The sequence below is a fragment of the Melitaea cinxia genome, chromosome Z (assembly GCF_905220565.1).
Source record: "Melitaea cinxia chromosome Z, ilMelCinx1.1, whole genome shotgun sequence".
Classification (NCBI taxonomy): domain Eukaryota; kingdom Metazoa; phylum Arthropoda; class Insecta; order Lepidoptera; family Nymphalidae; genus Melitaea; species Melitaea cinxia.
This window is the reverse complement of record NC_059424.1, coordinates 5382877-5396116: the sequence shown is the minus strand read 5'-3', so window position 1 is coordinate 5396116 and position 13240 is coordinate 5382877. Positions and strand designations below refer to the sequence as shown.

Sequence of the window (13240 nt, the reverse complement as noted above, 5' to 3'; positions counted from 1 at the left end):
AATTTTAGTGATTTAAAAATCTTTTAAATACACTTTTACGTAAAAGGAATTTGTTTACGTTATATTTATGGATATCAAATAAAGTGTATAATGAGGTTTGTTATTTCACAATCGTATCTTTGGTGCTAGAAGACAAAAAAAAAACCAAAATAAAAAAAAGTGTTTTGACCAGTACACTTTTTTGTAGCCAGGTAGATACTATAAATACTAATAGTACTAATAAGGTGTACTAGTACATTTTTCGAATTGTACGAATAGAGTGTGCACCTGACAACGTCCGATTAAGCCCAAGACTAGTGATGTGTCTGATACAAAATTACAAAGTACTCTGTGTACTCTACTTGTAATTAGTAGTTACCAGTTGAAAACAAATTCGAGAAATTTCGGAATTGAATTTGGTTTATCTTTGTTTTTATTCTTTTCGTAACCATTAGTTCCGTGAGCCAGTGATGTAAGAGTTACTGATTTATTGGTGGAGCTCCCGATTTTGGTAAATAAATACCGATAAAACGATTTTAGGGTGTAATCCTCGATTTACTCCACTTTACCACATGAAACTTAAATTATACGAGTTTTGAGGTTTGTAACACTGTTTGTACCTAAATTTAACTATACATAAATGGTAATTCCCAGAGGCATTTTATATCGGCCTCTTATTAAACAAGCCAATCTAAGTTTTATTTCATAGGTACTAAGGATTGCATATTATTGTCCTTGGAATGTAGGGGCTTCCATCAGTTATCAATTCTGAGTGAAACACAAAATTTCAACAAAAAAGTAGAATAAACTAAGGATGCTAAGAAATAGGGCTTTTAAATCAAATTAATGGACTTAAAATAGCTAGTTATATGACAATGTTACCCAACTTAAAGAAGAAGAACTATAACTCGATCACAATAATTTAAAAATTAAAATCTACAGACCTAGCTTAAATTAAAATCTACAGAAATATTTCTGTAGATTTAAATTTTAAGTAATAAACATCGATTTATCTAAATTATAGGTGTTCATCTTATTGTTTTATCGTTATGATCAAGAGAACAATTATGCTTCTTCGTTGTAACACAACAGCAAAAAAATGTAATAGTTTTTTTAGTATTTTCTTCTTCTCTTTTGGTAGAATTCAGTTTTTAAACTCCACAAGCAGTAGATTTGTTAAATGAAATGTGGTCACACTGCTGGCAACATTGCCTTTGATAAGACAGATTTTCTTTTAAACTATGATTATTGCTTACACACAAAATTAATCAAAAATTTGTGTGTTACTGTGCACCATTTATTTAATTTGACTATACTATACATGTAATTCTGACCTTTAATCCTTGCATTCGTTCTTTGTTGCTGTCTTATTATCTCGAATTGTTCTTTTTTGTAATATGCCTGCCTTGGCACACGTATAATAATACTTATTCCTAAATATTGTGAATCAGGAATTTCAGAATATATTTCAGGTAGCATTAAAATATTTCTAATTTTCTATTTACATTCATTATTATACATAATTATATAGATATATGAATTTAATTACGAATAAGAAAACTGCTTTATCCTATAATTTTAGAAAAATAAAAGATTTTAATAAAATGTAATATTGCTTAGGATATAATTTTTCAATAACCTACATTTCAGTTACGATCTAAACATAATTTCAGTGTTCGTCCAAAACTTCCTAGTTATAAGAAGTGCTTGTATTACAGCATTTATATATTAATATATTATATAATATTGTTAACAGGAAGCATCATCATGATTGGCCTATTTTTATCTCTGCTGGGCTGGATAGGATTGAGCCCAATACCACTTGCAGCATCTTTAATTGGAACCACAGAACCAGCAATAAAACTTTTAATTTCTATCCTATTAGGATATCCTCTTGGCATCATATATAACAAGCATGTAAAGAAATACAAAAGATATAGAAATATTTATTTTATAGTCACTGGTCTTGATATAGCATTCTACAATTTTGGTTTGTCGTTCTATCACAATCTTATACCAGCAATTGTTATTTATCTTAGTACAAAAACTTTAGGACCAGGTAGAAACAATGCTATTGTCACATTTATATTCAATATGACCTACCTCTTGGTTGGATATGTCATGACAGAATCGGAGGATTATGATATAACGTGGACAATGCCTCACTGTGTTCTAACATTAAAATTAATTGCTCTCTCATTTGATTTATGGGATGGCAAGAAAATGTTAAAGGGGGAGAAACTTTCTGATAACAATAAGCAGACTGCACTGGAATCTACACCACAATTTTTAGAACTTATTGGATTTGTTTATTTCCCTGCTTGTTTCCTTGTTGGTCCTATATTTTCATTTAGAAGATACCTTGATTTTATTTCTGACAAATTCCCTGTTGATAAGGAAGCTCACTCTTTAGAAGATCAAGCAATGAAGAGGCTTATCCAGGGTCTAAGCTATCTGATAGCATTTCAAGTTGGAAGTAAGTACTAATAATATTTATTGAAATTTATACTATAAGTTGTACAGAGAAGAAAAAAGAATGGCAGTGTAATAAACTGATCTTGTAAACCACAGGTATTCACTTGGTTGTATAAGAAAATCAGAGGTATAATTTAAAACCTTTCTATCTCAAAAGGAAATCATATAGTTTAAATCTTAATCATTAAGAGTATAATCATTGGTTAAAATACCATAAAATAGAAGAAAGATTATTTTATTTATTTAATACTTTATTGAACATTTGAAATAACAGATTTAAAATATCCTAACAAAAAAAAAAACAAAAGTGCCAAGGCGGTCTTATCACGAATAGTGATCCCTTAGAGACAACCTTGAGATTAAAGATTATTTTGTTTGTAAGTATTCAATAAAAACTTACAAATTCTTTCAATATTAAAAAGCTACATAGTCCAGAAAATAAAAGCGTTACATTACATTGTGACTTAAGTAGCTAAGGAGATATTGTTAAATGTTTATTGATGTGAAAGATAGATACCCAAATACACATTTTCAATATGGGCAAAATATTTATTAATGCTTCTTAAAGTGAACAATATTTGTAATTTTTGGTTAAGAAGCTACACTTCTTCAGCTGTTATTTTCTACCTTAACTATTATTTTCTCTAACTTTTATAGTTGTATGATATGTAATAGTTTTTATTATATAAAGTCTAAAAAAACATTTGATATACAGTATTGTTATTTTGCTATGTGGTTACGGCAATGCAGAATATAGCCACCCCCTCTTTTCCCATGGGTGTCGTAAGAGGCGACTAAGGGATAACACAGTTCCAGTTTTCTTTAATGTGACAAAGTCAGCCCTGCGGTCACCAACCCCCCAGCCCAGCGTGGTGACTATGGGTAACACACATTAGTTCACACCATTTTTGGCGTGAACTTGTGGAGGCCTATGTCCAGCAGTGCACTGTGATAGGCGAAATGATGATGATGATGATGATGATGATGATGATGATGATGATGATGATGATGATGATGATGATTATGATTATGATTGTAATTTGCAATTCATTGCTTTAATTTTCAGTTTCTGTTTTTGATATGAAGTATATGCTTTCTGATGACTTCTGGGAGACTTCAGTTATATATCGTCATTTTTACAGTGGCTTGTGGGCACATTTTGCCTTGTACAAATATATTTCTTGTTGGCTGCTAACAGAAGGTACTTATTGTTATTTTTTTTATTTGTCCCATTTTTGTATGTTAATTTATTGTTTAATGTAAAGAATTTACCAACAGACAAACAAATTAGAATGTTATTGTAATGTTTGTTACAGCTTCATGCATACGTTTTGGTTTGTCATATAATGGCAAGAAGAAAACCGAAAAGGGCGAAGTCTCCCAATGGGATGGGTGTAATAATATTAAGTTAATGAGATTTGAAGGAGCTACTAAGTTCCAACACTACATTGACAGTTTCAACTGCAATACTAATCATTTCGCTGCTGAATACATCTACAAACGTCTAAAGTTTTTGGGAAATAGAAACCTCAGTCAATTTTTCACTTTATTTTTCTTGGCACTCTGGCATGGTACTCGCTCCGGTTATTACATGACATTTTTCAATGAGTTTATTATAATATATATGGAAAAAGAATTCGAAAGCATTATAAGTAAAACAGAAATGTATAATAAGCTCTGGAATTCAAATGCCAAATACCTGCTATATGTTTTACTTAAAACCTATACTATTGTATTTATGGGATGGAGCCTCATTCCATTTGATGTAAAAGTATTTTCGAAATGGTGGGGGCTCTATGCTAGTCTATATTTCTCTGGGTTTATAATTTTCTTGCCTTGGGGATTTGTTTATAAGCCTCTCCTAATAAAAGTATTAAAGAAATTATCACTATCTCAGTAAAATGCAGAAAATGATAGTGTTGTAACAAATTAGACTGTAATATAGGTTGATTACTTATGAAAAAAGCAAATATGTCTACAAATTTAGGTTGTATTCTTTATTCGTGGTTTTCTTTTTTCAATTTTTTGGTGATTATATTCTAATTCTTACTATCAAAAGCAATAGTTATGTAATCCATTAAGACTAAAACTTGTTAGAAGTAAAGGATTTATAATTTCTATTTCTAGAAATAAAAAAAGTCACATTAGGTCTTAATACTCACGGTATACCTCTGATGTGTAGATCAGGTTTGTTTTGTGAGTTTACATAATAGAATATTATAGCTTTTTTGACTGCAATCATGACTAAGTAAGTAATAGTTTTGTGTATTTAATCATGTTGCATTCTAGGAACTAATATTACAAATGTGGCTGTTTCGAATACAAAATGATGTATTTGTATAAGATTATTGATAATGGTAAGGAAGAGCAAGAAGAAAAGGAAAGCTAAGAAATGAATTTTAAAAATATTTACATATTGTAGATAAAGCTTGGATCGATTGAGTAGCATTAAGGTACTTTAAATATATTTACAGTTAATTAATTTAATAGTTTTTCCTTCTGGCGATATCCAGATCCACAACTTATTTTCTTTCTTCTTGAACATAGTGTTTAAAATGACTAATAAATTAAGGTGACACCAAATAATAATTTTTATGTTACACGAATATTTGGCATAAAAGTATTAACAAAAAATATTTTTTTTTTTTTATATTTTCGGTTAATTACTTATTATTTCAAGATATTTTTTTAGGATTGTTATTCTAGTTTCAGTGAGTAATCAATTTAAATTGAATTCTTATTGTTTGGGTAGATTAGAATTGCAAAATTATGCTAAGTACAATGAAATAAAGTAGATTTATTTTGTATGTTGACTGAAACAATGGAGTAGGTGTTTAGTTGTTTGAAACTTAACTATTTATCAATAATATTTTTAAATAAATAAAACAGGGTAACCGTTTTTTTGGATATTACTTTGATTAGGCCGACACTTCGTGACCTTTGACTTGACTTCATGTGGTTAAACGGATGATTCTTTTAAAAAAACCGTAAAACTAGTGTACTAAACAACTTATTTAACTGGTGTCAAGTATAATATTTAATATTATTTGTAACTATATATATATAATTATTATCTTTAGAATGTAATGCAAAAACTTTCCACTAGTTATAAGCTTGTTCTGCTATACTACTTGTATTTAATTCAATTATACAATGGAGTCCTAATCACCCCATTCATCAAAACGGATTTATGGATACAGGTTATCCTACAAATAAGTTATAAATAGACTTTAACAGCAGAAGGAAGAACGGGCTATTAGAACCTGTTTCTTCTCGATTTATTAATAAACTAAAGGAATAGAAATATGTCATAATATATACTTTAATTCTATGGAAAAAAAAGAATTATATATCAAAAACTTTTTTGTTTTGAATACTGTCATCTAGCGTTTCTGCCAAATAGCGCTATGCCTACCTGCGGAAACAGGCCCTTATTATTATACTTTCATACAGCTATAATAATATTATATTATTATTATTCTTATTTCATACAGCTATGTACTTTACAAAAAGTAAAAAATGAGTATTAAAATAAATAAAAAGTTACTTTTGGTTTTCTTATTAAACGCTAATTTATATAAATAAATAAAATTGGAGTATCTGTTTGTAATATTAAAATAACCGCTTTTTACTAAATGCATATGGATGTATACACGGTACATATACCAAAATATTTTTTTTTTACAATTTTTGTCTGTCTGTTTGTTCCGGCTAACCTCTGAAACAGCTGGACCAACTTTGATGGGACTTTCACTGGCAGATAGCTGATGTAGTAAGAAGTAACTTAGGCTACTTTTATTTAAGAAATTTGTTTATTTTATAACCCCGTAACTGAACAATAACTTTTTTAAATTCCACGCGGATGAAGTCGCGGGCACAGCTAGTCTTAAAATAAATACACCTGATATCTCATTACAGCCCCTCCTCCTCCTTGTGATATTTTCTGATCTTCCTCCCCTCTTTCAAGCCTCACGTTAATATGGACAACCGCATAAGACTTTTTATATGTTTTTATATGACTAATAAAAACATTTTAATTTATGTTGCTTGCTACACAGATGACCAGCCCACTACCACTTCAACATGCAAATTCTGTGGCCCATATCGGTTACTTTCATTCTCTCGCGGATAGTCTCATTTCTAATCCTATCTTTGAGAAAAACCCCAAGCAAAGCCCGTTCCATTGCATGTTGAGCGGCTTTAAACTTGTGAGCCAGTCCCTTCATTAGTGTCCACGACTCGGCTTCGTATGTTAACACAGGCAGGACGCATTGTTCGAAGAATTTTGCCTTTAAGCATTGCGGAATCTTCGGACATAAGACTCGACGAAGCCTGCCAAACGTCGCCCAGCCCAACCAAATCCTCCTATCGGCCTCCTTTTCGAAGTTTTTGCGGCCTAGTTGGATAGTATGGCCTAGGTAAATATAATCCTGAACAACTTCGAGGAGGGTACCATCGACCGACACCAGTCTCGGTATGACTTGGTTGTTATACATAACTTTCGTTTTGCCCAAGTTCATACAGAGACCGACACGTCGGGAGGACTCGTTTAAGCCGGCCAGCATTTGGTCTAACTCATGCAACGTCTCCGCAAAGATGACGATATCGTCGGCGAAACGAAGGTGAGAGATGTATTCACCGTTGACTTTGATGCCTCGTTCCCTCCGATCCAAGATCAATCAAAGACATCCTCCAGCGCATTGGTAAACGTAGCCGAAAGACGAACAGCAGCCGAAGACGGGCAGCAGCGTCTTCTGTGCGACAAAACCAGTACTGCGGTCACCAACCCGCTTGCCCAACGTGGTGACTATGGGCAAAACACATGAGTTCACGTTATTTTTGGCGTAAACTGTGGAGGCCTATGTCCAGCAGTGGACTGTATAGGCTGTAATGATGATAATGATTGGTAAACAGTTTCGTTACATCTCCCTGTCTTACTCCATGCCGGGGGGAAATAGGTCTTGTTCTCTGGTCTAGGACATGAACTGTCATTGTCACCGCGTCGTAGATACGCCTCAGTACCTCGATATATGGCTAGTCGATATGACATCTCTGCAGAGAGTCCAGGACGGCCCAGGTCTCGATAGAGTCGAAAGCTTTCTCGTAGTCCACAAATGCCATACACAGCGGCTGATTATATTCTTCTGTCTTTTGAATAATCTACCGAACATTCATTTGGTAATCTGTGTCGCTGGACCGATGGCCGTTGGAGCAGACGAGTCCTGGAGTGGAGACTGCGTCTTGGCAAACGCAGTGTGGGACGTCCTCCGGTACGTTGGACTGACGATCTACGTAAGATTGCCGGTGTCGGCTGGATGAGGTATGCGGAAAACTGGGATGTCTGGCGCGAACTTGGGGAGGCCTATGTTCAGCAGTGGACTGCAATAGGCTGAACTGACTGACTTTTGTTATCTTTTTTAATCCCAATCCGCTGGGTATCAATTTGTACCCATACCTAGTAACGTAAGTTAAGAAGTAAAGCAAGACTTTTATTAGATACATATTAAAAGTATTAAAAAAATAAAATAAAAGCAACTTTCTACACTTCAAAATTAAAACACAATAACATCGTAAACTGTGTAAGACTGATGATATTTGTACGAAAAGGGCGGTGGGAACGAACACCTGTAGCCAATCCGCATCTTTCGCCCATATTGATCCAGTGCCGCCCAAAGCCTTCAATTTTCAACTTAATCACACTACTGTTCCACGATAAAAGAAAATTTGTTCTTACTAATATTCTAATGCTCTACTAAAAACGATATATTTCATTATTAATTATCAGAAATTAAAGTTTTTCACACACAAATTCCAGGAAATAATATAGGTACAATTTGTTTAATTTAGAAAATATATTCATTAATCGACTTACATTTAAAAGAAAAAAAAATACATCTATTAGCATAAGTTTTTATTGTAAGTAGGTAGGTATATATAAATCTTCAAGAGGTACAAAAAGTCGAAATTCTTTCCAAATTTACAATCAGTACTTGTTTTAAATATAAAATGAGATAGACTTAAAAACAAACTTGAGTTTCAGTTCAGAAAAAGGGTTATAATATATGATGATATATATATCATCTGGTACTTAGACTAGAGCACGTTTAGGTACGAATCTGAAAAGATATTTTTAGATTTAGATTTGCATCGCTTTTAATCTTAGACAGTACCTACCTATGTATAAACATGAAAATAAAAATAAATTAAAAAAGATCTACCACAATACATAAACATATACTCTATGTATTATAGTGTGGTGTATCTAAACATGATAAAAGTATAGAGTTAGCGTATTAGTAAATAGGTTATAATTTTTTACTGGTTAAGTATCTATATATCGATATATAATGTACATATCGATTTTACGAGATTGATTAATGATAATTATACTTTATATTAATGAAATTTAAAAAATTTAAATTTTAAATCAAAATTAAAAGAACACGTAAGTATATACAATGTAATTGTAAATATTTCGATTAGGCGCTCCAGAGGTAAAAATTGTTACATCCTATAGTAGGTATATTGATTGTGTCTCATTATACATATGTGAACGTTATGTTTTTATGAGAAATAAATTCTTTAAACCGAAATAATATACTACAAAATTTTTTTAAATCTTACGTTCAAGTAATTATGTACCACATGCCATATTTTTAAAACTTTGACTAGACGAATCGCGCAGTTACACTTGTTTTTTTTTTATTTTCCTATTTGTTATAGCTTGATAAGAGTTGCTTATAAACATATCATCATATACTTATAGGATTTCTAAGCAAACAATTTTTTCAATACGGTCTTTAAATTAAGGAAATAGTAAGCGTTCAAAATATTCAAATACTTCGGTTTTAGTATGTTAAATATATAGTACCGAATATAAATTTGAGACAACACACAAATAATTACGCGCGAGTATATCCACTAATACAGACAAAATACTTTTTGGTATATTACAGCTAGTCATAACAATAATAATAAATAACTTACGAACGTAACTTTAGTATAAACTTATTAATTTTCATATAATAGAAATTACAGTATTTGAAAATATAATAGACTATTTCAAGTTGAAACACCCAAGTCGATACGTACGAACAAAACTCCCACTGGGTACAACAACAATGAGATCGTTACTTTACCAATATTTCAAATTTAAATACTTCTTATCTGAGTTCCTCCTTTTCTAAAACATTGGCAGAACTATTGAACATCCTTGGATCTTCAGGAACCCATATCTTCGCGTGTAGTGTCCCGCCCGGCGGACGCTCACCCCGACGTGACCATGACAACGAATGCGCTTGCAAGTTGCTGCCTAAATAAAAAAATAAAAAAATTATCCTTGCAAATACACGAACGAAATACACGCTTAGTACCTAAACGTGTGTCGTATTATTATTTATAGCACTGCTTCGACCAGATTGATGCATTGATTGATTCATAGATTGAAGTATCAAGTAATCATCGTAATATATTAATACGCTAAGGTGTTTGCCTCACAATTACTCCACATAAATTATATACCTATCATTTTATAGATAATTGCTTGCTTTACCGGTATCCACAACTAAAAAAAATTATAATTTTTGTTTTTGTAAATTAATTAATTATTAAAATTATATATATGACGATGATAATTATTATACTTATTTAGTGCGAATTATTCGCACGGGTATTGCTAGTTATATAATATTCAGATAGTTAAAATGAAATTAATTTTTCCAAAAACCTCCTTAACTATCGAATATTAAAATATTTATTTATTTACTAGCTGACCCCGCAAACGTTGTTTTTCCATATATGTTATTAGTCCCTTCCTATAACTTAGGTGTATGACAAATACTTAGATGTTGACCGATTCTCAGACCTACCCGATATGCACAAAAAATTTCATAAAAATCATTGTGGCACGAGAATTTTATATACAAATTATATATATGCATATAAGATTCTTTATTGTACACCACATAGAGCAATTTAATACAGAATTTTAAAGTAAAAAGTACTTATAATGCACAAGGAAGAGGACGGCCTTATCACTCATTAGGGATTTCTTCTAGGCAATCTTAGGGTTAGGATTAAGAGAAAGAAAAGTAATAAGTAAGTGGTGTATAATAAACGTACATTAAACAGAATAACATACAAATAATACAAATAAATTATATACAGTAAACTATTAAATATTCCTATATAAGTATACGCAAAATAATATATAATAATATCCTCTTTAAAATATTAGTATATATGCATGTAATAAACATATATATTTATATCTACAATTATGTTATATTAAAAGACAGATAATGGTCTTTTACAAGTTTTTTTTTAAAATGAAGCAATGCTTTGAGCTTTGCGAATGTGTAAGGGTAAAGTATTCTACAAAATAATGTCTAACCTGAATAGCAAATGAACCTCGATAATATTTGGTCCTATGTACAGACATTCTAAGCGTAAGATTTCCAGACGAACGAAGTACCTGACTGTGATCTCCATCGAATTCAAATTTGTTCTTCAAGTATAAAGGACTAGTTGTTTTAAAAATAATACACAATACAGAAGTGAGAGGATGTGTACATTCCGGCGAAGACGGATAGGAAGCCACCGAAAGTCAGAAATGTGATCAACTTTGCGCAACCCAAATATGAATCGGATTGCAACATTTTGAAGCTGCTTAAATTTATTAAGTTGATCTTCAGTTAGGTTGGTATAGCTTGCGTCAGCATAATCAAGAATGGGCAGTAGTAGGGATTGTGCTAACATAGTTTTAGTGCAAATGGGAAGAAATGACTGAAAACAACATGACAAATGTCTTTTTATTCAGTTCTTTTGTATGATTGCTCCATGACAAGGTTGGGTCTAAGCAAATGCCTACATCCTTTACAGAAGAGCAGTAAGGTATTACAAAAGAATTATAATTATGTTATAGAAGGAAGGCTACCCCAATCAACTCTCGACACGATATTGTGACTACATATATACTGCACGAAGTTCATTATCTCTTATTTCTAGTCTCAGTTAACTAAATCGTATCTTTTTCACATTTTTCATACACTACCTAAATAGTGAATAACGTTTTTAATTGTCGATCTATAAAAATATGATAAAATGTTAGAATTTTTACTAGAAGTAAATATTAAAACAATTATATTTCAGAAAAAAATAAACGTATTCGTACATAGTATATAAAATTCATCTTATCCAATAATTTCATAAGGTAGCCTCCTGTAGCCATGTTACAATTGCATTGAATAAGATTAACCTTTCACGTCATTAATTTACTACGCTTAACGCTTACGAGCCCTAAGCGAGCGTAAACATAAGTTTTATTTATCAGCAATTATTCAGAAGATAGTGAATACAATCCCCGGGGGCTGTCTAAACTTCGCGAATGTGGTAAAATAGGGTGCGATGAAGGGTAGTGCACGTGCGCGCTGTTATAGCCCTTAGCCCCAGTGTTTACAACCGCCGATAGGGCTGACCTGTGCCACTCGATTATTAACAACAGTCATTTTTATGTGACAAGGTACATAAAAAACATATTAAAATAAAATATCATCGTTCTTTATTTTAACCTCTTTTTTCTTACTTAAGGTATAATTAATTTTTGTAATTATATTTTTTTTCAGTTGTTATTAGAGAAATTGTGACAAAAACAACTCTGATTACGCTAGTAGGTACTTACGCGATACAATAGATGACAAAAATGTCATGTGATATTTGAATCCTCTATTTGTCGCTTAGGTACATCATTTTTTAAGATGTTCAGTGCACGATTACACTATTGTGTTCTTCAATTGAATGTGTGTATTTTCGTCTATTTCTTTGTCATACTCTTTAGCCGAAGCGGTCTGAGTTAGATTTATCTTGATTGTGGCAGTATAATACATACATATTTATTATTATATTTTTAGTCATTATTATTCAACCAGGTATTAATAATAAAAAAAGTTTGTGTCATTTAAAAACAATCAATATGTTAACATATAGTGCTTGTATCAAAAAAAAAATGGAGATTACTCCTATCTTATATATATATATATATATATATATATATATATATATATATATATATATATATATATATATAAATTACCCAGCTCCTTTTTTTATCAACGATGAACTCCTAAACTACTTTACCGATTTTAACCAAATTTGCACACCGTGTGCAGTTTGATCCAACTGGAATATATGTTATATTTTAATTTGATATAATTATGTAATTATTATATTTAAGAAACAAAAAAAATAAGGCGATACAAAGTCCGCCAGGTCAGCTAGTACAATATAAGGTACGTGGTATGAAAAAAATACGGGGAGTGAATTCGTCTGAAACAACGAAACAGTAGTAATGCTGAGAGTGTTGCTAGAGAGTGTAAGCAGTGTACTTCATCGAAGCTGACAAAAATACTTTTTTTTTTCTTCTGAATCTAAAGCAAAATATAATTTCGAAATTGTAATAGGTAATCATGGCGCTTCAGCCTGTAATATCCCATTGTTGGTCATAGGCCTCTTTACCCATGAAGGAGAAGGATCAGAGCTTATTCAACCATGCCCTCCAATGAGGTTTGGCAGATAATATTATGGGACGGATATTATTATCATTTATTACAAAATTGTAAACTTTTGTGTATAATACTAGCTTTTATATCAATATAACATACCAATATACATATATATAACAAAGCAGATTTATATTATCAGAAAAAATACACTAACGAAAAATTAATATTCCTACATAGAAGTATATTCATGCACAGATAAGTACCAATTAGATTGATTATAACATACG

The 13240-nt window shown here is 31.4% G+C and overlaps 1 protein-coding gene across 1 annotated transcript; it reads left to right on the top strand.

The window, feature by feature from the left end:
* The first annotated feature begins 1285 nt into the window (after nt 1–1285).
* Nucleotides 1286–4936, top strand: LOC123668580 (lysophospholipid acyltransferase 5). The gene is made up of 4 exons (XM_045602311.1): nt 1286–1451; nt 1736–2455; nt 3521–3655; nt 3771–4936. The coding sequence occupies exons 2-4, from the start codon at nt 1747–1749 to the stop codon at nt 4352–4354; spliced, it is 1428 nt and encodes a 475-aa protein (XP_045458267.1). The 5' UTR covers nt 1286–1451; nt 1736–1746; the 3' UTR covers nt 4355–4936.
* Nucleotides 4937–13240: the final 8304 nt, after the last annotated feature.